The sequence below is a fragment of the Atractosteus spatula genome, chromosome 20 (assembly GCF_055471065.1).
Source record: "Atractosteus spatula isolate fAtrSpa1 chromosome 20, fAtrSpa1.hap1, whole genome shotgun sequence".
Taxonomy (NCBI): Eukaryota; Metazoa; Chordata; class Actinopteri; order Semionotiformes; family Lepisosteidae; genus Atractosteus; species Atractosteus spatula.
In genome coordinates this window covers 13,392,432-13,419,580 of record NC_142725.1, presented here as the reverse complement: position 1 = coordinate 13,419,580, position 27,149 = coordinate 13,392,432, and the positions used below count along the sequence as shown (strand labels likewise).

Here is a 27,149-nt window from a genome sequence, read left to right as displayed (position 1 = left end):
TTGAGATGTACGTCTCGGTGGCTAGCCTTCTGATTTGCAACACTAGGCAGAAAAGAACTGCAGGTTTTATTAGATCCCCATATACCTAGCGATACAATGGCAGGCTTCACAGACAGAGCAGTGAGAGTGGAGAAGCCGTTTGTACGCTGCATTCTTCAAACAAACCATGCATCCAAATGAGGAAATTTCACATTGGCCTCGTGACAGTGAAGACGGGGGGGTCTTCTTAAATGGAATGCACAGCTTCCCTTTATTGCAGATGTAATGATATGTGTGCTTTATTAGCTATTGTTGTCAAACATTTGATTCAATCAGCATAGAAAGCGAAGACAAAACTGTGCTGTGACTGGGGGGCGAAAAAACAACAACTTGTGTCTTCCCCCACGATCAGCGGCTGTTTTTCTTGCCCCAGATGTCCGCCATCGAGAACATGACAGAGAAGCTGGAGAGTTTCGGCGCTTTGAAACTGGACTCCTCCAGCTCCCTGCAGCACTCCTCACACCACCTCTTCAACTTCCGTTCGCCGCCACCCTCGCTCTCTGACGCCATCTTGAGGAAAGGCAAAGAGCGCTACACCTGCAGGTACAGTGACGGCCGTCCCAGACACATACAGCGCACAGGTCAGACGGATCACAAGGACCAAGGGAAGAGCACAAAATGGTTTTGGTGGACAGGAGTCGTGTTGGCCATAGCAGGCGGCATTTAAAAGCTTTTCTGTGAAATCAGGGTAGTCATCTGGGGAACTCTTAGTCTACATGGAACAATGCTCTGTTCCAGAGGCTGCTGTCCCTCTCTGAACCTGGTGTATATTAATGTATTTGGTTACAGATGTCAGCTCATATTAAGTGCTACATTGCATTGCGACTAAAGAAAAGTTCTCAGAGAGGGCTGTAAAGGAAATAGCAAATGATTGTAAGAACGGTAAAGAAAATACAGATTTCAGTGTTAAGCCACTACCTCTGACATTTCCTCAGCATGTGTCACAGTCTGGTATTTTTCATATTAACAATATAAATGAGTGGTGCCCTAAATGGCTCAAAAGGTAAAAGTGTCTGTTTGGAGGACGGTGTGGGTCCTGGTATCCTGGGATTGCTAGTTCATGTCTGGGCTATGTCATTAGCTGGGGCCGGCCTGGAGTTTTCACCACTGCGCCTTGCTGGGAGCATGGGAGCTTTATGTATGTGATTTGTACGAGCTGCATCAGGGTTCCCATGTCCTGATTTTTGCTGGTGGTTCTGTGGGGCTCGCAGTATGAAGAAGGTGTGAATTCATGTCCGTCTTGATCTCGTGCTGTGCAAGGATTCTTGCAGCTAATCTATAGTGATTTCCAATGGGCTGCTGGAGGAAAAATATTTGGAGATTTTGAAACCTTAAAAAAAATGTAATAAGAATATTTTTTTCTTATTGTCATTAGGTACTGTGGGAAGATCTTCCCCAGGTCAGCTAATCTCACGAGGCACTTACGAACACACACAGGAGAGCAGCCTTACAGGTAAGACATCTGCATTTTCTCCCCTTTCATCAAACAAAGGATATAAATAAAAAAAAGCCATTCAACCCATCTAGCCTGTTTGGCCGTTAGTAGTTAATGGATCCAAGGATCTCATCCAGCTATTTCTTGATAGAAACCAGAGTATCGGGTTCAGTATCATGGCAGGGGATCTTGTTCCATCCTTCCACCACTCTTTGGGTAAAAGAATGCCTCCTGTTTGTCTTTAACTCCAATGTAAACTTTAAATGGAATGTTGCATTCTGAGCTCATTCAGCCACTAAAAAATGCACGAACTATCAAACTACTCTAGAGTTTATACTCAATAATTTATTTTTACAAGTGAAAAGAGTACAAACAGTATAAGATCGTACGACTAATTGTTTTTTATATATTTTTCTTCCGCTGCCTAAGCTATTGTGTGTAGGCCCTGTGTAAGTGTGTGTCATGTACATTCTCAGTTTTGAGAAGTCAAGAGCCTTGTGCAGAGACAAGGAGACAGAGAAAGGAAAGGAAGATTAATTTTGTCTGCCCAGATGTTTGGGAGGTGGAAGAACAACTTCTGCACAATGTAGGGTTGTAATAGCACCCTGGAGATTTTCATGTTCTGTTTATAGAACCAGTTAATTATCATTGATTTGGCTCTCAAACAGCTGCACTTTCCAACATCAGTAACTGTGATTGCTGGGGAAAGCTTTGATTTCCGAGGTACAGCATGTCATGGGGAGCACTGGATTAATGGTGTGGGCAGCTGATTAGCAGGGATGGGCAGTGTCACCAAACTTCTGACAGTGCTTTGGACTTGGCATTCCGCACTCCCCCTTCCCAAAGGAAAAAAAGGAAAACCATTTCCCGAAACCATCTATTTCAACCAAGTCTCAGCTCTTTTTCTGGAGCACATCAGACCATCTCCTGCAGGCTGGAGGGGGTGTTTACGAGGGGATAAAAGAATGTCTTGAACACAGCCCATGACCAATGAAAACAAACTATCTCAAAGCAATGCTATTAGGTCTAATTGCTGTAGCATGCCATTCTGTAGGAGAGGAATGGGATGAAAACTCACGGTTTACAGAAATGACATTCAGGAGAAATTTAAGAAGCTAAACAGCTAATCTATGGCTGTCTGCCATGTGAGACAGACCGTTTTAGTTAAGATGTAATGCAGGGAATGGAGTGATTTTTAAAGGCCCAAACCACATTGATCATTTTTTTTTTTCCTGAGCGGAACCCAGAGTGACCATGTTTTTCTGACCCTTAACCCCTGGAATCGCAGGTTTGACTTTGCTCCCCTTCAGAAGTGTAAAGTGTTTTTCCTGTCACGCTATTGCTGGCCGGCCACTAGTCCATTTCATTGAAGAACCAGTGACCAATTAGGAACACTTTTTAGCTGTCTCACATGTCACAAACGTGACTGCTAATGGCAAGAAAGACTCATCTTCCCACTTTACAGCTCTCATGACTTTGTCTTTGAATTGGGTCAAAATGCAGGAAGCCTTCTTTAATGTTTTTGTGATAGATACCAATCAAGGACGACTGTGAAATTTTCACTGCGAAAACAAGTGAGAATGTTAAGAAGGTTGCATCTTAAAGCAAATTTGTGCTGTTTTCTGATAAATATATATTACTATATCATAATCCTTAAATTTGTGTTTGTATTCAGAAAGTACCAAAATATCAATTGCTCTTTTGGACCTTGGAGAAATTGTGGCCAACAAGTTTTTCCTTAGAAGAAATTTTCTCCTGAAGGCTTCTCAGCTGAAACGTTCTGTATTTTCTTCTTGTTCAGTTTTCAACATGGAGTTAATCTCTGCTTTTTCTTTAGAGCTTGGCATAGGATAGAAAGCCATATTTAAATTATGATTTAACATTAGAAGTACAGTAGTGTGTTCCATCGTTTCAGAGAGATATATAGGGACAGATGCACAGCGATTGGTAATTTGCTTTCTTTGTTAAAGAAAATGATCCTTTAAAACGGATGTCTCCAGAACTTTGGCTAAACCAGGGAAATTGTAGCTGATAAAGAGTCGCATTTTTCTATGTTGGCAGTGGCAGTGCCAAAGGGACTGTGAACGTTGCTGTGAAACTCTCACGGGACCCAGGCAGTGCTTGGTCAGCTCAGTCATTATAATCTACTGATTAGCTCATTTAGAAACAATTTACCCTAACAAATAGCAGCAATCATTATCTCTGCTACTTCCAGGCAAATAAGGCAAGACCAGCAGAGAGAAAGAAGGAGTCTTGTTTAAAAAGCCCTTCATGGCTCATTGTAGCTGGAGATTTCAGTGGTGGAGATGGTATCGGGCCTATTGCACAGAAATTGGCCCATGTGGGTTGACCACTGAAAGACCCCATTCAGAATGTAACGGTCCACATACAACCATGTAACATTAAAAAAGGCAGTCCTCTTACAGCAGTGAAGTAATTATAAATCCCCCTGGACGCAGTAATAAAATTTTTAAAAATCTTTTTTTTTCTTTTTCTTCTTCTTTTTGGCGTTTGACCATTCCTGGTGAACCATGATGCACTAAGTCTGGAAATTAGTGAGGAAAAAAATAGCTCTGTAGAAGAACATGAAAAGGCCCAGCTTCTGATTCCAGCGCTTGATGACGAGAGATTTTCCCAAAGCAATTAGCACTGAAAGCCAGCTTTAGAGTAAGGGGTAGTGGGGGGAGGTGGCAGCTGTGTATCTGCAGTCAAGGAGCACAACTTCCTAACAAAGAGAGACTGTCTAAAGAGTTAAACACAACTTCCAGAGTGTTTATTTATCATCGTGGAAAATTGATGTCCTTGTGATTAATCTAGGTTGCCCTGTGATACCCCTAAGGGCCAGCTCGACCACGGAGAGTCTCTCAGTACCCTCTACAACTGTCTGAAATATTGCATGTTGTTGAGTAGTTCGAGCTCTGGGGTTTTAGGTAGTAGGTTCAAATCACAGGTGGGTTACTGCCCTTGTGTCCTTGAGCATCGTATATCCCTTGCTACATAGATGAGAGCAAATTGAATTTTTTCCCAATAAAAATATCGGCAGTATAAGTTGATATAATTATTTAGGAACCCACTATTGATGAGATCAAAAGACAGCTCAGAGACGTCACATAGAGAGCGGGCTTTTTTTGTGTGTTGTATATATTATGCTATGCACCCTTTACACTTGCATTCATACATTTTGTGATCAGCTTGATGTTCTTACAGATTGTGACTTATGCTACAGTATGTTAAACAGTGAAAATGTGTTCGCTTAATTGTGCAGCTTCATTTTAATAATAATAATTAATAATTGCTTACACTTATATAGCGCTTTTCTGGACACTCCACTCAAAGCACTTTACAGGTAATGGGGACTCCCCTCCACCACCAATGTGCAGCATCCACCTGGATGCTGAGCATTTTGAGCATGGAATCCTACACAGATATATACACAGATTTCAAACACTGAGAGACTGAAAGATAAAAAAAACACATTTTCACCCTCTAGATCAATTTTTAATGCACAGTCCGAAGCATCTCAAAGCCCTGCTCAATTAATGCACTTAGTAGTTTACATTACTTGGGAAAACAATGATTGTGAATCATGCAACAGTACATGGCAAGACTTTGAGAAAGTTTTGTTTGTTCCTGAGCCATTTTTAAAACATTGCAGTACCACCAATAGCACGTGTCGGAAGATTTCTGAAGATGTCGTTTCTGGGCGTGTGAAACCATTTAAAGAAAAACATTTTAAATGCAGCGTTTTGTCTTTACCACAAGGTGGTGCAATTGTTTTTCTTGTTTATTTTACTCGCAGACGCTAGCAAACTCCAGATCATAATACTAAACCAGCAATAATGTCTTGCTCAGTGAAAAAATAACAACAGTTCTAATTTTGTTCATATTTATTTTCCACTGGTATTTTGGTTTTAAAGTCTGTTTTCAGTATAGGATGATGAAGTGGTAGTTTACGATCACTTTCAGACCATTTCCTTTAATTAAGCTTGAAATACCTTAATTCTCATTTTATTCCTTGGAAATTGAATAGTTTTCTTTAAAAAACGTTCCCCCAGCCTTTTTGTTAGATATGTGGATGGATGAACAATCATTGATTCTAAGCCAAGTATGCAGAGAATACCATAATGGTTAATGTTTCTTGGACTGGCCTTTGCTTAAGTCATTTGTATATTTAAAGATTTGATTTCTTTTTGCAAAGTATGTAGCAAAGGTCCAGCTGGAGCACCAAGCATTGAACACCATCCAGTGTGGCTTTCAAATTCTGGAGCATTGCTCTCGGCTGTTCACTGGTCTTTACACGCAGACTATATTTATTTTTTCAGTAGTGAAGCAAAAAGAACCAGAGGTACTCAAAAGCTGTTTGGTAGTACTGTATCTGATTTCACCCCCACATGACTCTGAGGCTTTGACTGTCAGAACAGGCATGACAAATTTGTCCCGAAAATAAAAGAAGACAAACAGAAACGTGCCTCCTCTGTTTAGACTGGGGCATTCTGCAGTCGCTGATTAGTGTTTATGGAGCAAAGCTGGGGCGCTCACTGCATCTCTCCCTCTCCCTCCATCTGCAGATGTAAGTACTGTGACCGATCCTTCAGCATCTCCTCCAACCTACAGAGACACGTGCGCAACATCCACAACAAGGAGAAGCCCTTCAAGTGTCACCTGTGCAATCGCTGCTTTGGTCAGCAGACCAACCTCGACCGTCACCTCAAGAAACACGAGCATGAGAATATCCCAGGTACTCCTGGCCATGTGCTGACACCGCACAACAAGAATGTGTCCATGACTTTCTGTTATATCTGTATTTCTCACCTTGACTTCACAGGATGAGAGGCTAATTGATAGTTATGGTCAGAATTTTAGCACTAGATAATGTCTGTCTTTGTCCTCCCAGTCTCTGGACAACCATTAATTAATAGTTTTAATTTGTATAAGATAATCACCTTAAACATAATCAGATTAGCAAATGACACTGTTTGCCAGGGTATGGATTAATGATAAGCCTTTCCCTCTTGGTCCTGCATTTGTAATATGTTGTTGCTGTTGTTGCTTTTAAATGTAAACAGATTAAGCTCATTTGTTCTTGTAAGTAGCTGTCAGAAAGTCTTTGTATGCTTTCAAAGTTTTTTTTCTGTATTGCCTTTTTTTTAATCTTTTAATCTCAATCTTGTAATACCTTGTCTTTTTCCATCCAGTGAGTCAGCATTCTGGGATTCTGTCAAACCTGGGAACAAACATCTCTTCTCCCAACTCGGAGCCAGACAATCATGCACTTTTAGATGAGAAAGAGGACTCCTATTTTTCTGAAATCCGGAATTTTATTTCCAGCAGTGAACTGAACCAAGCATCCAGTTCAACAGATAAAAGGTAGACATTTCTGTCCCGGTGTGACATATGCTAACATGTGCAAGCTGAACACCCGGTAGTTCTTCACATCTGAAATATGAAAAGTGGTTCATGTTTCTCATGTAGAGACGAGCAGTAACTGCTCTCTTTAGAAACTGCATTATAGTGATTGGTTGGGAATTGGGAATAGGTTGTCATTATGAATTGCTACCTAGTATAGTAAGAGCAAAAGCATTAAGATGCCTTCTGCTTCTTCCCTCTTAGTCCGTATGTTCATACTGTGCTCACTGGGCCAACCAGGACTTCCTTGCTGCTCCCTGGTGGTTCTGAGACACTATGCAGTCTGAGGTGGCTGTGAAGCATAACCGCATGAACCTAAGGAGTCAAATGTTTTAAGCAGAAATGACTAAATGTTCCATTTGCTCCCTGTCGAAGTCTCTAATGCTTAAGCTTAGCCAGATTCACACCAGGGGCAGTTTCCTTGCTTATGAAAACACACAACAAAATTCATTACAGAAAAAAAACATATGCCCAGATCCAGTATAATTCACAGATGCTCTTCTGTAAATGTTCGACCCAGTGTGGCAGCCCGCGGGAATTTAATTTGTGCGTATACTGTAGATGTGTCAAAGGAAATAAATGCTGTCTTAACAAATGAGCATGAAAAATAGACACTTAAATTCTTTCTGTGACATGTAATGGTCTTCCCTTTATTTTCGTCACTTCTTCCATATTGCCAGCACGCAAACGCCTAATCATTTTTTTTTACTCAAAGACATGAAAGGCCCTATGGAGGAAAAATTAGTCCAAGGCATCTGGGATCAATAGTCCATCCCATCTTAGACAAGTGAGCTTGGCATTTTAATATCTGTAATTCAAATAAGTGCTCTGTTTTCTGTCTGTCTGAAAAGCGCTCTCCTTGAAAACCTCCCTCACTGACACACAGCTGCGTATTGCGGTCTTTATACAGACCATACCTTTGCTCTCTGGTGCATTTTGCGTCGAAGCATTTATAAGCAAGTCAGGCTGATTGAAACGAATGTGTCAGGGAAACAAACTTAAAAGAAACAGGACTTCAATTTTGACTTATTTTTTATCCGAAACAGGCTGTAGAAGCAAAACACACGAGGAGAAGGGCTATTTCGATTTCAAACTGACATAAAAAAATGACCCTGGCACTTCCTGTAACAGATCGCGGCGGTTTAAGACCGTCTAGCCCTGACAGAAACAGACAGTGCTGGAGCTGTGGCAGGCTGGCATGATTGGCCCTCAGGGAGAGTTAGATTGGGGCATTTATCTGCAAGATAAATTGATCAAACCCCCTACTAACACAAACACCCCACTGACGTGTTTAGACTAGATGACAAAACCCAGGTCCCTGCAGAACTGCGCTCTGTCTGGATCCAAATAGTTTCTTTCTCTTTCAAACAGAAAATTTGACTATATGATACTTAATCTGGATTGAAAGTGGAGAACAAACAGGGGCTGTTCCCCACAGTTCTCATACTCGGGTCTGATTTGATAAATGTCACTGCATGCTCACTGTGGTAAGCTACTTGATGAGTAAATTTGACCGAGGAAATGACATCATTAGCTGTGAACCTGCAGGCCTGGAAACCCTGAAAAAATAATTATTGTGTGTGTTGATAGGCTGTTTGCAAAGCAGCAACTTTCCCCATGACAACTCTTAAAGAAAGGAACTATATGAAATGGACTTTGGATGGATTTAAGCTGACCTTCTTGTAATAGAATATTTAGCCTGCTGGGATTTGCTCTTCAGAATGTCTTTCATTAACCATGAGCCTGTTTGTTTATTACCTTAATTGGGCCAGTAAAACTTTCTGAATGGGTTTATTATTGCTTGACATTGTCCAGCACATTAGGGTATATCAAATAGTGACTGTTACATCTAAATTTGGAAAATGTCTTAATCAGAGGGCTCTTGTGCAAGACCGCTCTGGTAAGAATAACACAAATTTTGCTTTAATATTGGAAGCAAATGATTTTTAAACCTTTCTCATCGACATTTGCTCTGAATGTAAATGTTAGCTTAACGATCTATAAGAAGGGGTGCCTAGAGTTGTTGCTCTGCAAATATGCTAGGGATGTGTTAATGCAGCCCTAAAGGCTGTCAGCTGTTGGGCCTGAATTGTGACTGCTCTGTCTCCAGGCCAGAGATCCAGGAGGACGATCATCCACAGAGCTGTGCGCTCCCAAACTCCAAACTCCGCAGGCGGGGGGCAGACGAGGAGGAAGATGAGGAGGAAGGAGAGGGGGATGATGAAGACGAGGATGGCAGTCTGACGGAGAAATCGCAGGACGAGGGTGTGTCCCCAGCCACTGTGCCCCAGGGCAGCTACGAAGATGAGGAGGAGCCGTCTTCTCTCTCCATGAGCTATGAGCAAACTCGAAGGTGAGCCACACTCCGTGCTTTCTCCAACATGTCTCCCCATGTGGTGACTTGGTGTACATCATCTGTGGGCTCCAGACTGAATTGCAAGATGGTATAGATAAAGGACGCAAAGGCGTTTTGTCTGTCTCACATTCTTACAATTCAACATTGCTGATAACTGATTTTGGTGTTGTGTTAAGCATGCAGCAGACAGTGTGCATCATATCCACCCCATTACCTACTGTACTGTACTTCATCACTGTGGTGCTGTATGTGTAAGTTCCACTAAATCGTTCAGGTATGGGCTATTAGCCCGTGGTATCTCTCGTCCTATTTTTATCACTTGTCATCTTGGGTCAGAGCTTGACACAAAATGAAACAAGTAGCATAAAGTGCATGGGACAGTGTGTGTTCTCATCCTCCCCAGCGGTGGGTCATCTCTCTCCTCACTCCCTGCCATCCTCCACTGCCTGTCTGGTATTGCGCTGGGTGGCTGGTGCAGCCACTCTCTCTCCCCTGCCCACGCATGCAGAGTGGGGCGGCTTGTTTTGGCTGGGCTGGTTGGGTCAGGGGCGGGAGAGCTAACCCAAGGTGTGAACACCTCCCTTCCCCAACCCCTCGTTCGTTGGTGCAGGTGTATTGATGAGGAGGAAGCGGGCCTGTTAGAGCTGGAGCAGATTCCGAGCTTCACCAAGGGGCTGGACCTCCGTAAGGCTGCAGAGGAACCATTTGACGTTAAAGACATGTTTAACTCCTCCTTAGAGTCTGAGGCATTAAAAGAGACGCTGTACAGGCAGGCTAAAACCCAGGTATGTGATTTCCTAAACAAAAAAGGACAAAGGGTGTCCAGTGTTGGAATTTCTTCTGTTTTAAGAACCAATGAGTTTGTCTTGCAGATAGGTCTTTGAGATTTAAGCTGCAGAGAAAAATAAAGATCCATTATTTTTATACTTAATTACTTGTCCCTCACTGATTTAACTAAAGCAGTGACCTAATATCAATATCATGTCACGATGTACAAATAGAAATATAAAAACTATGTTGGGAAACCTTATTTGCCTGTTGCACACAGTAAGCAAAGGAAAAGGTACCATTGCATAAGCAAACAGAAGAGAATATATTTAGCTCTTTTTTACTAAACAATACCAATTGGCGGAGAAACAGAGAAAAATACTGGCCTAGATGCTATTTTTAGGGTAAAGTCTGAGATAAGTTTGATACCTTGATCTGTTGGAGTTTTGAGGTTTAAATGTAATCAGCTGCTCTGCACTGAGAAAGAAGTCCTCAATTGCAAAAGATCAAGCGAAGCAGAGACCTGTATCCACATTGTGGTTAAACACACTGGCTGTGGTGACTGGAAGCAATCTTTCATTTATAGCACACATTGAACAACTCTGCAACTGCTAACAGAAAAAACATGCATCATCTTAATAAAGTATACATTTATTTAATGGACCGAGCAAACAGTAACTCCCAAAAGCATGCAGATCACACAGAATGATGCAACCTGTGAAATTGAACCCGTGGTTTTAATTTCAAACAGTCAAAAGATAGAAAATAAAAGAGGTGTGTAACTTGAATTCATTTAACGAGAGGAAGAGTTTTAGTGAGGTTTTGGTAGTGCCTTTTATTTAACTTTTATCATTTTATGTAGAATTTATTTATGAAACAAAGGTCACAGAAAAATCTTTCAGTGAATTTCAAACTTTAAAGGACCTCTTTGATATCCTAAATGGGACTAATTCTATTCTCAGTCATCAGTCATCTTGACCATTGAATTCAATAGTCCCCATTAAGGAAAAATGGTTCAGACTTCGGCTGTAAATACCTCCTGTTTGTCAAGATGGTTTTCAGCCTGATATCTGTTGTCTTTGTGAAAGGGAAGGGGGTGGGATGGATTTAAAAACTTGAAATTGCTGCTGTTACTAACTCTTATTTCCTTTACCTGCACTTGAATCTTCTGGTGCATTCACCAAGAACTGAAATAGTAGTCTTCTGATTATAAGTCCTTGACTGTCATGCAAATCATTCTGATATGTTGTTTTTTTGTTTCCAGCCTTATGACTGTTAATATACAAAATGCTATCCAAAATAACTTAATTTAACCAATAGAAAGTCTTACAATGACAACAGAGCCATAGCTTTTAATATGGTCCATTCCAAATGTTACACTCTTCTTTAGCTAATTTTCTATGTTACCTTTGCATCATTGTTAAGGTTTCCTTTTTTTCTATCAGTGTACAGAATGTGATTGTCATGATTACTTTTGTAATTCTGAACATAAGAACTGTAACAAACAGGGGACGGACGTTTTTCAGTCCATCTAGCTTGTCTGCTAGTTAGTAGCATCCAAAGATCTCATCCAACCATTTCTTGAAAGACACCAGGTACCCACTTCAACAGAATGGCTAATGATTAATTGCCTCCTGATCTCGGTTTTAAATGCTCTTCTGCTGTGTTTTCACTTGTGTCCTCTGGTTCATGTTTCTCTGTTAATTCAGAAGAGGTTTCATGGAGTGACCTTTTCTGTGTCTGTGAGGATTTTGAATGCTTATTATTTCCCAGTTTGGGGTTTCAGGAGAAAACCTCTACAAATCCTTACAAGTGCATGATCCTTTATTGCAGCAGAATGATCCCCAATGCTTTAGGCTCTAATGTGGTTCTCGTTGCATCCAGAATGACCATATCGCAGTACTGTTTCATTTCTGTTTGTGTTTTCCAGGCTTATGCAATGATGCTGTCTCTGTCTGAAAACAATCCTTTGCACACATCCTCCCAGAACTCTCTGGATGCTTGGCTGAACATGGGAGGGGGCACATCAGAGACTGGCAGCTTTCACCCACTCAACCACATCTGAGAGCGAGAGACCGTGAGAGAGAGGGCAGCAGAGTGCGTGAGGGAGAGGGACAGAAGGAGCCAGGCCATGCCAAGGACAGTGGGACCAACTCCATCAGACCAACAGCAAGAGAAAGTGAGAGAGACGATGTGAGGCACCCAGGGACCAGTGGCTCCAGCCTTGAGGATCAGTGGGCAGAGAGACCCGCCCAGTAAGAACATCGTGGAGGCAGAGAGGCTTGATGTCCTACAGTCAGCCCAGCTCAGCTTGCCTTACTATTACACCACTTAGTACAGTCACTGTCCAAACAGTATTTAGCAGCTCTGGTGTCTGTTAGCACACACTCGGACAATAGAAAAAAGCACAGCGCTGTACTTCAGAAACTCGATCAGATTAAGAACCTTCTGCTTTCTGTCTTCATCTGTAATGGGGACCAAGGTCATTTGTTGAGTTGATACTTGTTTTGTACTGCTACTGCATAAGCCTCCATAGCGCACAATGACATTTGAATTCTACAGCTGTCAAAATAATAAGAAGTCTAATCATTTTTTAGCAATACTCCCCCTTTGCTGCCGAGATCTACAGTCGCTCAGTTTACAGCAGCCACCTTCTCTTACCCAGACAATCCCAGGTTTGAGACGGCAGTCTCCAGGATTCATTGTTTTGAATCCAAAGAGCTCTGCACTGGAAACAAGCACTGTCATGTGTTGCAGAGCTATAGAGTGAACAGCAAAAGTCATAGCAATAAACAGAAGTGGTATCTGTCTAATAAGGTTTTTGGTGGGGTGCTAAAAGATATAAAGTACTATCAAATTTCCTCATTAACCACTGTTTCCAGAGATTAATCATCATCAATCATTATCATCATTAATATTAGAGTCCCTGACCCAAAGAGTAATGAATTGCTTCCATTTAACATTACATTTCAAATTGAAAAGTCGTGATGGAATTCCAACAACATAAGCTTAATGGAATTATTGCTTTTCTGATGTATGACTTGCTGCATTCCCAAGGGAGGCTCAAAACAGATAATTCAGTGGCCAGCCTGTGTTGTTTTTACTGCACATCATCTCAGCATGGCTGTCTCTGTGAACACTCAGCTCACGTCATTCCTTGGCGAACTTGCCTGACCGCAGTGACTGTAATTCGTGCCGCTGTATAACCAACAGGTGAGGGGCTTTGCACAGGTGAAGTACTACAAAACAAGGAGCAGCTGCAACTGCTGGAATAGCAATTAAATTGAACAAACGCTCCCAAGCAGAGCACGCATTCCTCGAAGAGGACAGTCCGCAGAGTTGCATAAAAAGAAAAATATTGGTTTTAAAATGAATCACTTAATTTGGACTTTAAATTATTTCCCATAGGGGCCAATGAAAACAAAATGATCTTTGTTCCTTGTTCAATTTTAAATTAATTTTTATTGAACTCAACATTTTTTTTCTTTACTTTGTATATTATTTGTTCTGTAAAAACAGTATTGTTTCTTTGTTTCTTAGACACCGAGATGGTGCTAAAAAATTCTAATATAATTATTTAGTGAAGGACCAAAATTGTGTACTGTTGTTGTATGATATTGCATAGCAAGAGTGGTGTGTGCCAAACGACCCATAGAAAATGTTTTGTTCTCAGACAATCATTTCTGTTCGAAGGGTTTGTGTTGCTGTTGTTGTTTTGCTCTTCTTGCTTCCCGTAGACGCGATTAATTATTGTGTTACTCTATTTATTTTGGGGGGGTTGGAGGGTCTAATGGCTGTTGAAGTAAAATGTTGATTAGAAAAGGTCTCCCTTTTCATTTACGATTGACTCTTTCGAAGGAGAAAGGAAAGATTTAAACTGAGCGATATTAAAATCCCCAAGACCAAGCAATCATGTAGAGTACCAGAGTGCCAAATTGGAAAGAAAAGCATAGAAAGAACATAAACTCTTTCTTTTGAAAAAGCAATTGTTGTTCCTCTTGAAATTCAGTATGTCAGATTCCAAACACATCAACACTACGTATCATACTGTAAGTAGACATCTTTTCTGCGTGCTAAGAGTCTCATTTAGTCTTAATGTTTGAGCCATATTCTAAGGTAAAGATTAAGGAATTATTACTATAGATTAAATGGAAGGTAGTATTTTGTCATTTTTTTTCAGTTTTCTCATTTCATTGTTTCACAGCCGTGTTCTGAAAGATCACCATCAATCATTTTTGCAGGTTGTGTAAATCCTATTAGATCGATGCATACTTTTAACCCCATTCCTGGTTCAGTGAGCGAACGCTTGTGGTTTTGTGCGCTGGAATCGAGAAACGATTCTTTCAAGGGCTGCGTGAGAGAATGAGAGTCTGCCGTCTTTGGAAACATCAGATGATAAGGGAAAGATTAAAAAGAAAAAAAACTGAAGCAGAGTTTTTGTCAGAAGACTATAGCCTGTGCAGTTTTTTTACTGTAAATTACTCTCTTTTGCTGTTTAAACTAACAGTTTTCATCTGATCTTGACAAAAGTGTCCTACTGGTTAGAGGAATTGCTTTTTTATGTGTGCTTGTAAATATGTACTATTCCTGGCCCACAAACTTCAGGAACATCAATCAAAAGTGTAGAAAACAGTAGTTCTGGACAAAATTATTGCATGTACATAGAGCTCTTACACAGGATTAATTCAGGTGTTGTTTAAAATGAAAGTGAAGACTGGTTTTGACTGCAGTGCTTTTGGAAGCAGTACCGTATTTGTTTTGCAAGGAGTATCCTTGCTCCTCAGACAGTATGACTTTCTGTTTGTCTGCCTGCCTGTGTGAAGATATGAGTAGATCCAGCCTATGTGCACTAACCATCCATAGCACCCTTAGTGAACTGTGAAGCCAGCCAGTGAATTGTGTGACAGGAAAAAAAAAGTTAAGTCTGTAAAATATGAAAAAGATTGTTTTATTACTTCATTGTTTGTTTGTTTTTTTAGAAAAATGTTTATAGATAGAACATTAACTGTTGACGGTTAAATGGAAAAACGTTTTTTACTCCCGCATCGCTGTCGTATTCTCCAACTTGCAGCCTCCAAACACCACCCCTAGAGGGCGTCCTTGCATTTCTACCAGCTCTCGGGAGAATCCATGTGCTCAGTGAACGTGGACAAAATCGGTCACGCCTTTTCTGTTCATCCCCTCGTTATTTGACTCAAAATGGGAATTCTTAGGAAGTGCTAGATGGGCCGTCAAGAATATTTAGGACACTCTGAGATATTTTCTTTCCGGATGTCACTGCGTGCAGTTGCTCTGCCGATCCTGAGGACGACGTTATGGGACCACTTATCCAAATCAGCTGCTGGAATTAGCAAAACGAGACCATGCCTCGTTCTCCACTCAAGATGATTCCTCCCTCAGCTCGACGTTACCTTCATTTTATTAGAGGTAGCACTCACCTTTGACAGTGGATGTGGGTTTTTTCTTTCCTGCTCCATTTATATTTTTCTCTGTTGCTGCCTTGCGCAGACAGCTGGCTGTTAGGAATGAAGTTATTATTTGTGTCAGGGACTTTCAGGATGAGGCTTAATTGGTTCAAATAAGCACTTTAACCGTCGGTAGAAGATGCCCTAGGACACTGTATCAAACAGCGTGCCGTGTCCTGGTTGAGTTGAGGGTCGAATTATTGACTTGACGTACCCAGCGAAGCAAAGAGTATGACTCTTGAATAAAGAATGCTGTTAATGTGTTTGAGCGCTAAACCCCGTGCTTTAAAATGGTCTTTTAACACCCCAAGGACACCCCTGCTGGAAAATCTGAGCTGAAATACCTTCAGGGTGACAACTGTAGCGCGATCCCAAAATTATTTTCAACATACTACTTAGGCTTTTTGAATGATTTAAAACAGTGAATTGTGGACCGGCAATCGACGCTCCTTTTCCTAGCACACTGCAATACAAAATGACATCAGTAGATGGCAGGGTTGTGTTGTTTCAGTTGTACTATTAACTACTACGCGGTGCAATTAATGGCAGTAGAAGCTTCTAAAGTATTATTTAGACATTAAGAAATATTACATAAATTAAGTACATGGTAAACATGGGAATTTTTACTACTTTTAATATATGCAAAGAAAGACGATGGGTCACCATGAAGCAAAACTGAGGTAACTTCATGTCGCATACTACTGTTGTAAGCGTGCGTAGGGTTTGTAGATGAAATGATGAAAAAAATAACATTACCAGCTTTCTTACAAAGTTGACTAAGGGTCACTGCAGAAATCACTTGATGTGGCTGCTGGTCTTTTTCCACTGTTACAGTACAAACATAAGTAATATGGTTTCTTTCAAACTGTATATTATTCTAAAAAACGATTGTTGTATATGTCTGGAATTCATTAAAAATATATGGGAAAGTTTTAAAATGGATGGTGCTTGTTTCAATTGGATCTGAATTGTATATCGCCTCTGTTATGTTTATAAGAAAAAATACTGTGCATGACTTGTGTTTAGCGGTCATAATGGTGTCCATTTGTGAAATTTTTATGAAAAATGTACAAGAAAAATGTTTAAAAAATACGTAGATGCACTTATTGTACATGTGGTTAGGTTGTACATTTGGAGACTTCAAGTCTTTTACTGCCTTCTAAAAACAAACAAAACTGGGCAGGAGGTTCTTCAATAAAAACAATATGCTTGAGGGGAGAAGTAATTAAAATTGGAAAAAGATTGTAGAATAATATTAAAGAAAACTATTTCTGAAATTGCAGTTCATTTTGATGCTTGTGATTATTAAAGATGTACTTCTTTAGAGAAATTCCATTAAAAAATCTCTGATTCTGATGTTAATTCTGTAGAATAGGAATGTATACCAAATGTAATCTTTCCAATGCTATGAAGAATTTATACATGAAATTGATATGCAATAAAACCTGTGTGCTTTTTATATCGAATCTCCTGATTTTTTCAAATGATCCTGTTTTTTTATTATTTTTAAGAAGAAGAAGGTAACTCTTGGTGATGTATATTAAACAAGTTACTACAGTATACTTATTTATCTGCGGTAAATAATATTAGTAACCACTTGGTACTTCTCAATAAAGTAGCATTTTTTAAATGAATAGGTTAGGCCTGTTGAAGCTGGAATTTTATGAACAATCGTGGTAACAGCATACAGAAGTAATAGCAGCTACTGTACTGTACATCCACTGGCCTACGTCAGCAGCAGGAACAGTCGGGACAGGGTGTTTCTCGTATTCCAAATTTCTGTACCTTGCGTGTTGCACCAATTTTTTAAAACCGCTGTGATGGGAGAGGAGGAGCTGTCCAGGCCTGGAAAGGTGGTTTGTAGCGCGTCTCATGCTACGCAGATCACACCCATGTTTTCCCTGGCGTTGGCAGTCTTAATACTATCTAATAGAGTCTGATACTGCGGGTTCCTAATATTTTGTCCCATGCTATTCCTCCCAGTTGTGGCAGATGCTACTTTATTTCAGAGTCTGTACTGGAGTTCCTTCCGAGCAAATAATTCATGAAATGACTCTAAAATTCTAAAATAAATTGAACATAATGTATCACAAATATCAAAGACGTATTTTTCTTTGTGAACCCTATTTAAAAATGTGTATCACTTTTACACGTCCCTGTGGATATAAATTCGATATACGCGTGACGCAGAATTACATACTGTATATGGGAATTACACCTCTTGTCTAAAACCTCTCAAATTATGGATTTTAAGAAAGTTTCTCACACAACTGAACCCTGCTACGGCGTCTAGACACTATGAGTCATATTATGACTGTGAACTGCTTTCTTTTTAATTACTGTTGCAAATATTTCACTATTAGCGATACCTCCACAACTGTTTCTTTTACACAGTTTGTCCAGAGTTTTACCTGGAATCCCCCGGCCATCACAAAGGTAAGGGGTTAGTGTCCCCTGTTTGTTTTGCACAAATGCATTATTCTTATCCACGTTATCAATTCTTGATTCGTGATTTAAAAACATTCAGTGTTCAGATGAAATGTAACGCAATGCCTGCAGAGCTTTGAATCGCACTACAGTCCTGAAATGGGCGATGGTAAAGATTAAGCGATCGTACTGCTTTAAACTGGCGCGATGGGAGGAAGGAGGAAGTCTGCAACGGGAAGAGATTCTGCTTGGTGGGGTCAGGGTGGGCTTTAAAGCCGGAGTTGATGGTGGTGTTCTGCGTGTATTTGTAAACACGCAAAGAACCGAGTTTTGTCCGTGCAAGAGGCAGTGAGCTTTGGGTCTTCCTCGGTTTTTTTTTCCCCCCCCTGACTGTTGGGCTCAGCGCCGCAAAAGCCAACCGGAGGTAAAGTCGACAACGGCAAGAATGCTGCAGCTCAACGACTCGGTGGAGCCCGAGAGCCCCGGAGCCGCTGTGCTCCACACCGGGGAGAGCGAGGACGGGGTGGAGGTGGCGTTCACGCCGCCGGGGGCTGCGGGCGTCCAGTCCCCGCACGGCTCCCTCGGCATGAGCCGGGCAGCCGCCTCGGTGGCGTGTTGTTCCCCGCTGCAGTCCCTGACGCCTTTTCACGTCCACAACCCGACAATGCAAGCCAAAGTGAAAGATTACTTCGTCTTCAGGGTGAGTTCCGTTCTGTTGTTGTTGTCGTCGTTTCTCTGGCAAGATCGTGCGAGCGATCCGCGGAAGGTGAGACGGAGATGGATGTGGGAGATTTTTAGTTACATCGCGCAATTCCAAGTGCAGATATGATTCTCGGAGCTACAGTAAGCAGTGAACTGGTGGGTTGTTTTGTTTGTTTGTTTTTTTGCCCTTGTTCGTTGGTTTTGCAAACATGATACGCACTACCCCTGAAAGCAAATAATCTTCCAATAGCAATACCGTCTGTAAAACCACAAAACATCTGCGGAAATGCGAGCTGGTAACTGAACAGTGAAGGCAGTCAGCAACGCAGAGCTGGATAGGGCACCTGAATGCGTTTCCTCCAGGTAAACATTTCGTTTTGAATACTCCCAGTGCAATATTTGCGCTAGTGTCATGCTACAGGCCTTTAATTTTGCACAAGTGAAGAACAAACCTACCACATCGCAGCAAGATACTTTATGCATTATCTCGACGTTTTTGTTGTTGTTTGCACATTTCTTTTGTAGCAACAGGTAATTATGCCTGCTTCGTTAACGTTTTTGTTTTCTGAGTAACGGGTATTTTGCCAGTCGTTTTTCTGTGTTTGTATACTTGTTGCCGAAGTCGATACCCTGGTTTCTTTCAAGAAACGCCTGCATGAATTCTTCGGATTAATTAGCCACTAACTACGGAAAGGGAAGATGGAACGAGTGGTCTCCTGTCCTTTGTAATCTGTTTTATGATCTCAATTGATTGGATGTTCTAACATGCCTGTCGGCTCTTAAAATGCAGCACAACAATACTGACTTGTTTGGAGGCACCTGGATAGAAAAGGACATAATCGGCGCTTTAACACCGATTCTAAGAAGCGTAATGTTTGGTAAAAACCAAGGACAAGGAGTTTTCTGTAAGGATAAATAAGCAAAAAATGAACATTGGTTCACTGCGTAGGTTTTTGATAATCTGGCTTCAAACCGTTACGCCAAAAGAGTAGCAAACCACCGCAGTACTTGGAATAAAAATACTTGAATTTGAGATGCAAACAAATTCGTAATCCCTTTCGTTTTAAAGGGGTTGCACTTGCGTTTTCAACATTTGTCTGGAGTCTGGCCATTGTGATTATGAGTTACTGTACTTTAGTAGCACTCGGTAGACAGTGCTGTCTGATTCTGGCCCTGGGGGGTTGGAGAGACCCTAACAAGCTCAGTCAGCTCATGCCGGGTGACCAATGTAAAAGCTCCCCGCCCGTGCACTGGAGCCTTTAAGGGACCTAGAAAACCACCAGACTCCTGCCAGCTCTCTGGACCACGACTGGACATTCCTGCGATGAACGCGTTGCACAAAAACTGCAGAAAGGCCTGCAGTCTCCTTGCTTAACGCATGTCCTTTTGGCGTGTTTCTATTAGCCAGGGACAGTTGAGCAAGCCGTGAATGACATCAGAACGGTCGCCATGCCCTCAGAAGACGGGGAGGTCCAGAGCGTGTGGCTTCTCACAGAGTGAGTGATGTCAAGAGCAGAGAACACCCGGCTGTAGGCAAGGAGCCCCCTTCTACCCTGGAAGCTGCTTGTACGCCTGATGTATTCTTTAAATGATTAATATGGCTCCTCATGCATTTTAAGCATAGTCTGTTGTAGACCAAGAGAGGGTTATCTAAGACTTCATGTCTTGATGTATCTTGAAGGATTAGATATTTTAAAATCTGGACTGGGGCTGAAAGGAACAAGGGTGACATTCTATTTATTTTTCATAATAGATGAGGATTTACTGTTGCAAAATGATTTTCATATTTCAAATCCCATGAGTAGGATACTACACAGAGATTATGGTAAAACAAATACCATACATGGCATTCTTCTCCGAGCATCTAGATATACTCTATGTATGTTGGAGCTGAGGAGCAGTATTTAATAGCTTGACACTGTAAAATGTTTAACTTGGAGCAAACAGCAGATGGTGTCTGTTCCTGTTTGTGGCTGAACAGGTCAGAGAATGGCACCCAGAGTTCAGAAGCAGGAAGGTGAATGTTGACCTTCGGCAAAGGGCTAATCTGTGACTATTCCTAATATGTTTAGATCTGTGGAAATGTGTGCCGTCACAATGGAAAGATTACAGTGCAGAATGGTCACCTATGTGGGTTACAAATGTAGCCAAATTCTCTCTGTTCCTCCACAGGATTGACCACTGGAACAATGAGAAGGAGAGGCTGGTGCTCATTACTGACAGGTACTGTCGTGCTAGTGAATTGTGGCATTTTGTTGTCTAGGTAGGAAAAGATGGAGTGATGATTAATGGTAACAAAAGCTGCCAGTCCTGCGAGAACAGTAATAGTGAAGTTCTGAAAAGCCTTTTCCTTAATATTGCATGGAAGGTCGTTCTTGGTTTTTCCTTCTGAAGTGTACCTACGTACAGAAACCCCAAATAATCTGTTGCAGGTTTGTGTTGTATTTGCCTTATAATACAATGTCTTGTGCAGTAAGAATGGCATTGGTGAATTTGACAAGAGTACACACGAGGGGGTCCTTCAGCATCCACATCGTCTTGACAGCTCTACCGATTGCCCCACCAATGTCTGGCGGATGCAGTGAGACCTTTCGATTTCCTTCCGTGCTGAATCGATCCGTTCTCCTTCTCCGGGCAGGTCATTGCTGGTGTGCAAGTATGACTTCATCAACCTGCAGTGCCAGCAGGTGATTAGAGTTTCTCTCAATGCTGTGGACACCATTTCCATTGGAGAGTTTGAGTTCCCCGCCAAATCCCTCAACAAGTAAGACCGCTTGTGTGCATTGTGTCCTAAAGAGAGCATGCTTTCCCTGAAGGTCTATCTTGTAGGCACATGTTCCAGAAACTGTAGATTACAACACTGTCTTAAATATCGTTTATGTGAAGATTCTGTGTCAGTGGGGGTTTTTAGATTTTTTTTCAGAGCTTTAGGTAGTGGCTTGCAGAACTGCTCTCTAACAGCACTTGAGCACCTTTGGATTCTTGACACCAATTCCAATGACTGAGGAAAGAGTGGCTTTAGATCAGAAATACCATGCAAGGTGTACTGGAGGCTGGGCTCGAAGAGATAGCCTGGGGTTAGGCTGAAACCTCAAAACATTTTGCAGGTACTCCTGCTGAGGTATGAGTGTTTTCCTTTTTTTGGATCATCCCAAAGCACACTTTCAAATATGAAGGCAATCGGCGCAGTTGCTAAAACCGTAGTATTGATACTTTAAACTTTCCCGGAATTGTTTCTGTAAGACCTTTTACATTATGGATTCTGTCCACTACACAGCCAGTCAAACCACAGCTCTTTGCCAGTACCTTTTGAGATACCTCAGCTGTGTCTTTCGTTCTTGGTAGGTTTGATTTAATTACAGTTTACAGTGTGTGTTTTCATTTTGGATGAGCTGTAGTAAAGCTGGCACGCTTACTGTGATCCTCAGTTGTTAGGGACAATTGCTAGTGTTATTTTTGCTGTAACTGCTGTGATTTTTGCCAAAGCAGATTGTTGCTAAAAACATCTAGCACATCCCTGTAGATAGACATGTTCTGTTCACTTGTAACACTTTCAAACTATGATCAAAACCCAGCTGAAGTGTTTGCGCGTGTTTTCATCGTTTCTCACCACACTGCAAGACAAAACGTAGCTAAAAACACCCTAACTGGGACAAATTGGCAATTGGTTTTCATTTTGAGAAGATGTCCTCTATTTTCATATAGTTTCCATCTGTGGCCCAACATTGCTGTTTTTTTCCCTGTCTGTAGCTTTACAGTTTTGGACCCTCAGCCTTTTTACGGTTTGGTTGTACTGTAGGATGTCCTATTAAAATTGTTTAACTTGTAACAGCTTTGTGTTTCCTTGGCTTTTTGAAAGAGTGCTTGGTGGCTGTGTGTAAAACGCACACGTCATCCTGACGTAACTAACCGATAGCAGCACGCTCTCCTGTTGAGTAACAGTGGATTAGTTCTAACTCTTCCCGGCTTGGTGTGCATTTCCAGGAGGGAGGGTTATGGAATCAGGGTCCAGTGGGATAAACGCACCCGGCCGACATTTATCAACCGCTGGAACCCCTGGTCTACGGACGTGCCTTATGCCACCTTCACAGAACACCCCATGGCCAACGCCGACGAGAAAATTTCCTCCCTCTGCCAGGTAACTGCACAGCCCGTCCCTTTCACCATTTTACCAGTTTTGTATGGAACACCAAATTATTAATTAAATCCGCTAGCTGTATGGGTCTTTTTTTTTTCTCCTGTCCAGAAATGCAGTAAGGCATAGCTCCTTAGATTAACATTTACAATGACTTTCTTTCAAGAGTGTGTGATTGCTTGTACACACAACTCGGATCACATTCAAAACCGAGTCAAAACAACCCTGTCTGACCTTTGTTCATCTGCTGACAAGGAGCTGTTCGTTAAATATTTCAACCCTGGCCACACAAACACGTGGCATACATTCACAGAGATGGGGACGTTATGATCAATTGCATTTGTATTTCTTTAATTTTATTGCTGCTCTGGGATATCGATTGTTGACTGGAAAATTGCGAGAGATCCTGAGTCACTCCGTCTTAAGATTCCAGTCACTGTACTTTCACTGCAGAGCATAGCAAGTTGTTTTCCCCACACTGTGCTCTGTCTGAGTGATGTCCCTGTCTGTTGCAGTTGGAGAACTTCAAGACCCAGCTGATCCAGGCAGTGAAGAAGGCACACAAGGAGTTCCCACTGCCCGGAAGAGCCAACGGAGTTCTGATCCTGGAGCGGCCCCTCCTGATCGAGACCTATGTGGGCTTAATGTCCTTCATCAACAATGAGGCGAAGCTGGGATACTCCATGACCAGAGGCAAAATCGGGTTCTAACTTGTTCTTTTTAGGCTTGTTTTTATCACTAATTAACACATTATTCTACAGTGTGAGCTAAGTATACATTTGTGCACTATAACTGTGACCAGATCTCTGTCATCTGTTACTTCCCTCAGTATGCTAGACGTGTAGACTGCAAATTAATAATGCATCAGCATGAGCTAAACACCAGTAGCCAGAGAGGTGATCTGCATCACCCTCTACTGCCAAGCAGCTTATTATATATTACTGTACAAAGTGATTCTATCAAGATGTTAATTTATTATTCATTTTGTAGAACTTTTATCTTGGAACTATGAAAAGGATTACATAGAGCAGTGTGCTAGTGGAATATTTTGAGTGAGGGATACCGGTGTTTTTTCTGATTGTATGAAGTATTTTCAAAAGTCCCTTTTTCTCCCTCGGGCAACTTGTGTACACTCTGAGGTGGTATCAATGCAAACGGATCCCGGTACAGATATGGGGCGTTTTGCAGAGTGTATGTCCTCATTTTTTTACTGCTGTGTTGTGTGAAATGTGGGGATGATTGTTGGAACCTGTGCTGTGGAAGATGTTTGTTGTAGGATGCAGATGGACCTGTCAGTCCTACAATATCAAGGCAGAACACCTTTGTGGCACGCGTGCACAAGTATAGGAAGCGCTTGCTAAGATTTGAAGCGCGTGTGGTCCTTTTCCTGTAAAGGACTGGATGTATTTGCATGGACTCGGCAGAGCAGCAGATATCAGACTGCTTTTCAGCTGATGTCACAGCTATGAGCTGAAATGTCCTGAAAGCTGTTGTACATTTAACAGGCATTCTGTTATGCAGTTTTCCTCCTACTGTAAACCTTCTCTGCACAGTCAGTATTTTTCCTGGTGACCAAGCACAATAATTTATTGGAGTTGCTTCTGCTATTTCTTGTGATGAGTGGAATGAAGAATTTATTCCATTGGTCTTGAACCAGTTAACATAAAGATCGCTTTATAGCTGGGAATAAAAATATGCTGCTCATTTTTCAGCATTCCTGTTTGGTGCGATTGCTGGCAAACGCTTTCAGACTGTGAGTGTCCAACTGAAAATCGCAAACTTTCCTTTTTTGTTTGTATGTTTTAAATGGAAATCCATGAGTTTTACTGCAACAATAACCATGTTTTAAGAATGTCTGGGTTGCTGTCTGTTATAGTAATGTGAGCTTTTAGTGAAATGCATTGCATGAGACAGGATTAAATTAAAACATTTACAAATTGCAAGAGGTAGGTTTTAAAAATTTCCCTTGGCAGAAAGAAATAAAAATGAAAGTCCTGTAAAAGTTGTCTAATTATTGTATCGGTGATCACTGCAGAACCCAGAGCACACAGAAACTCCTTCACAGAAAAAGACAAACATGGCTTTTTAATTTTTTTTTATCTTTTTAGATGTAGTGTGTTTATGTCAAGAGGTGCCTTGAAAACAAGCCATGAGTTGTTGCCTAAAATGTTCAGCATGTTCTTTTGCTGTTTTTATAGAAGTTAACCTTTCTGCCCACTTATGCTAAATTTATTTCTGAATTTTAATGCTTTTTTTGTGGTTAAATTCAATAAGCGATTTGGTTAGAGAATGTAACTTGACTTAAGAGGGAAATTGAAGTGTAATATTGGCTGTAGTCTACCTTTGGTCCAGCATGAATCCATTTCCAGACATGATACGGTTCAATGCTGTTTTTGCCCATTTTTTTCTGTGAAACTACGCACTGTGGTTTTTGTGGTACCAAAGAAGAGGTGGTCAGGATTAGAGAGTCCTTTGTCTGTAATAATGAAAGTTTATTATGTAAATGTGCATGATTGTTGCATGCTGAGTTCGGGACAAACATCCTAATGAAATAAAATGGTGACATTTTCTGTGATTGTTAAGGGGGGGGGGGGAACCCCTTGATAAACATTTAAAATGTCATTTGTGTGCGTTTAAACTAATTTCAAAAGCCAAGTGTGTTTTAATTCTTTCAATTTGAAAATCAGTTTCTACAAGAGCTAACTTCTACACACGTTCAGACAGGTATGTGATTTTGGGATATGGATGGGGGGTTTTCTTTTAAGGTAGTGGCTTTTGTATAATGTCATCTTTTTGCAAAATGTAAACGTAGGAGATTTATTTTTGGATGGTTTTAATGCAATTCTAAATTTTAAAGGAGGAAGAATCATTAATTTTTCATGAGCATAGAATAACAACACAATAGCCTTGATACACTTGAAACACTTAGGGGAATACAGTATATGCACAACAGTCCTTTAAGTTTTTGACAGCAGTGCAGTTTCTGGGAGAACAATTTTTTAATCGTCAAATTCTGGTAGTTTTTTGTTGTTCCGTTGTGCTTTCAAGGGTGGTGCTGCAGATTGTAAAAGCCAACAGCTTTCTCAAACTAGTTGTATGAACACTACTGTACAGTACCTGGATGTAGCGTCTGCAGTACCCTACATGCTTGTTATATGAAACAAAGCTCATCAAAAAGGGAGGTGTTCTTTGCTGCTGAGTGTTATCAACACTCTTGCTTGTTTTAAAGGCTCAGGACAGAATGGCTTGTTTATTGTAACTGTAATTTATAATCTTTTACCTTAATTTAGTGACTACATGATGAGATTGGAAATGGCAAAAAGGAAAGGTTGATCAGAGTTAGGTGGTGAGAACAGGATTAGACTGGTTGTGTTTTTCATTGGGGGTCTTCAGAGTGGGCTACAAAACATCAAGTTCCTCCTAGTAAGGATATTCCAGTTCAGATATTAGTTGACATTTGAAGTTGACACTCGCTATTAATGAATTCTACAAAATTACTTGCTGCCGAGTGTTGGGATCTGGGACCCCCATGTGCCTCTGGCCCTCAGCTTGAAAGTTTGTTTAATGTGAGCGAATGCTTTTGTGATGGTGCGTTTTGATTAATGTGATTTCTTTGAAGTGGCTGTCTCGGCTATCTACTGATGTGTTTTTTTTTTTCCCACAGTCATAGATCGCAGGTTTGATATGAATTTCATTTTACTGTTCGCTTTAGAAGTTGGCAATTGTCTGTCTTTACTGCAGCTGGGTTGAGACTAATGCCTTCTTTAGGAGAGTCTCGGAATGAGTATTAATCTCTTTTGCTTACAACGCTATTGCAATTGCACAGACAAATTAAATTGTCTCACTGCTGCTGCTGTGCCTGTAGTGCTGCGAAATCCAGGTTTCACTTTTCTTAATTTGCAATTTCTTATTGCCGTTTGGTAATCACCTCACTCTCATTACCTGGTTAGTGTGCACCAGGCCCAAGGGAAAAAGATGATGAAAACCAGATTCCTTATCAGAATCTTTAGCATGAGCCACCCTACTGCACAATCTGTGCTTCCTGAAGAGTTGGTGTAAATTGGAGAAGAGATGCTGATGCTGTGGTCAGGGGCTACACTGGATCTCGCATGTCTCTGAAAGGTGTTAAGATCGCTGTTGCTCAGTACATCCTGGCTTCCATGAGCCAACACATCCCCTGTGACACTTGGCTAGCTGTGTATTGCCAATGGTCACAGTCTGCTAACGATATTAGTTCTGATCACTTAGTAGCACACCACTCCTCTGAAGTCAAAGCTCTTCACCAAAAATAGTGGTAGTATATTACTATATTGTCATAAAAAGCAGTATGCTTGAGACGTGTTGTTGCAGAGCTGGCAGATGCGAGAAATCTTCCCACTCAAAAATGGACGTGGGCTGATTTTGGTAAATCCAAAT

At 41.2% G+C, this 27,149-nt stretch overlaps 2 protein-coding genes across 5 annotated transcripts in view; both read left to right on the top strand.

Annotated features, from left to right (window-relative positions):
• prdm16 (PR domain containing 16) overlaps nt 1–16,928 on the top strand; it is a 223,921-nt gene extending 206,993 nt beyond the window's left edge. For 3 of the 4 annotated variants that reach the window (XM_088938064.1, XM_088938062.1, XM_088938066.1), the window contains 7 exons: nt 413–582; nt 1,415–1,492; nt 6,043–6,212; nt 6,670–6,841; nt 8,991–9,233; nt 9,847–10,021; nt 11,935–16,928. In XM_088938064.1, coding sequence (XP_088794190.1) covers nt 413–582; nt 1,415–1,492; nt 6,043–6,212; nt 6,670–6,841; nt 8,991–9,233; nt 9,847–10,021; nt 11,935–12,069 — 1,143 coding nt within the window. In that variant the 3' untranslated portion in view covers nt 12,070–16,928. The remainder of the gene's footprint in view (nt 1–412; nt 583–1,414; nt 1,493–6,042; nt 6,213–6,669; nt 6,842–8,990; nt 9,234–9,846; nt 10,022–11,934) is intronic. The other variant, XM_088938065.1, reaches the window with a different exon arrangement.
• Nucleotides 16,929–18,119: 1,191 nt separating this feature from the next.
• tprg1l (tumor protein p63 regulated 1-like) lies at nt 18,120–25,355 on the top strand. Its single transcript, XM_088937992.1, has 6 exons — nt 18,120–18,596; nt 20,003–20,094; nt 20,771–20,821; nt 21,237–21,362; nt 22,583–22,736; nt 23,249–25,355. The coding sequence occupies exons 1-6, from the start codon at nt 18,342–18,344 to the stop codon at nt 23,441–23,443; spliced, it is 873 nt and encodes a 290-aa protein (XP_088794118.1). The 5' UTR covers nt 18,120–18,341; the 3' UTR covers nt 23,444–25,355.
• Nucleotides 25,356–27,149: the final 1,794 nt, after the last annotated feature.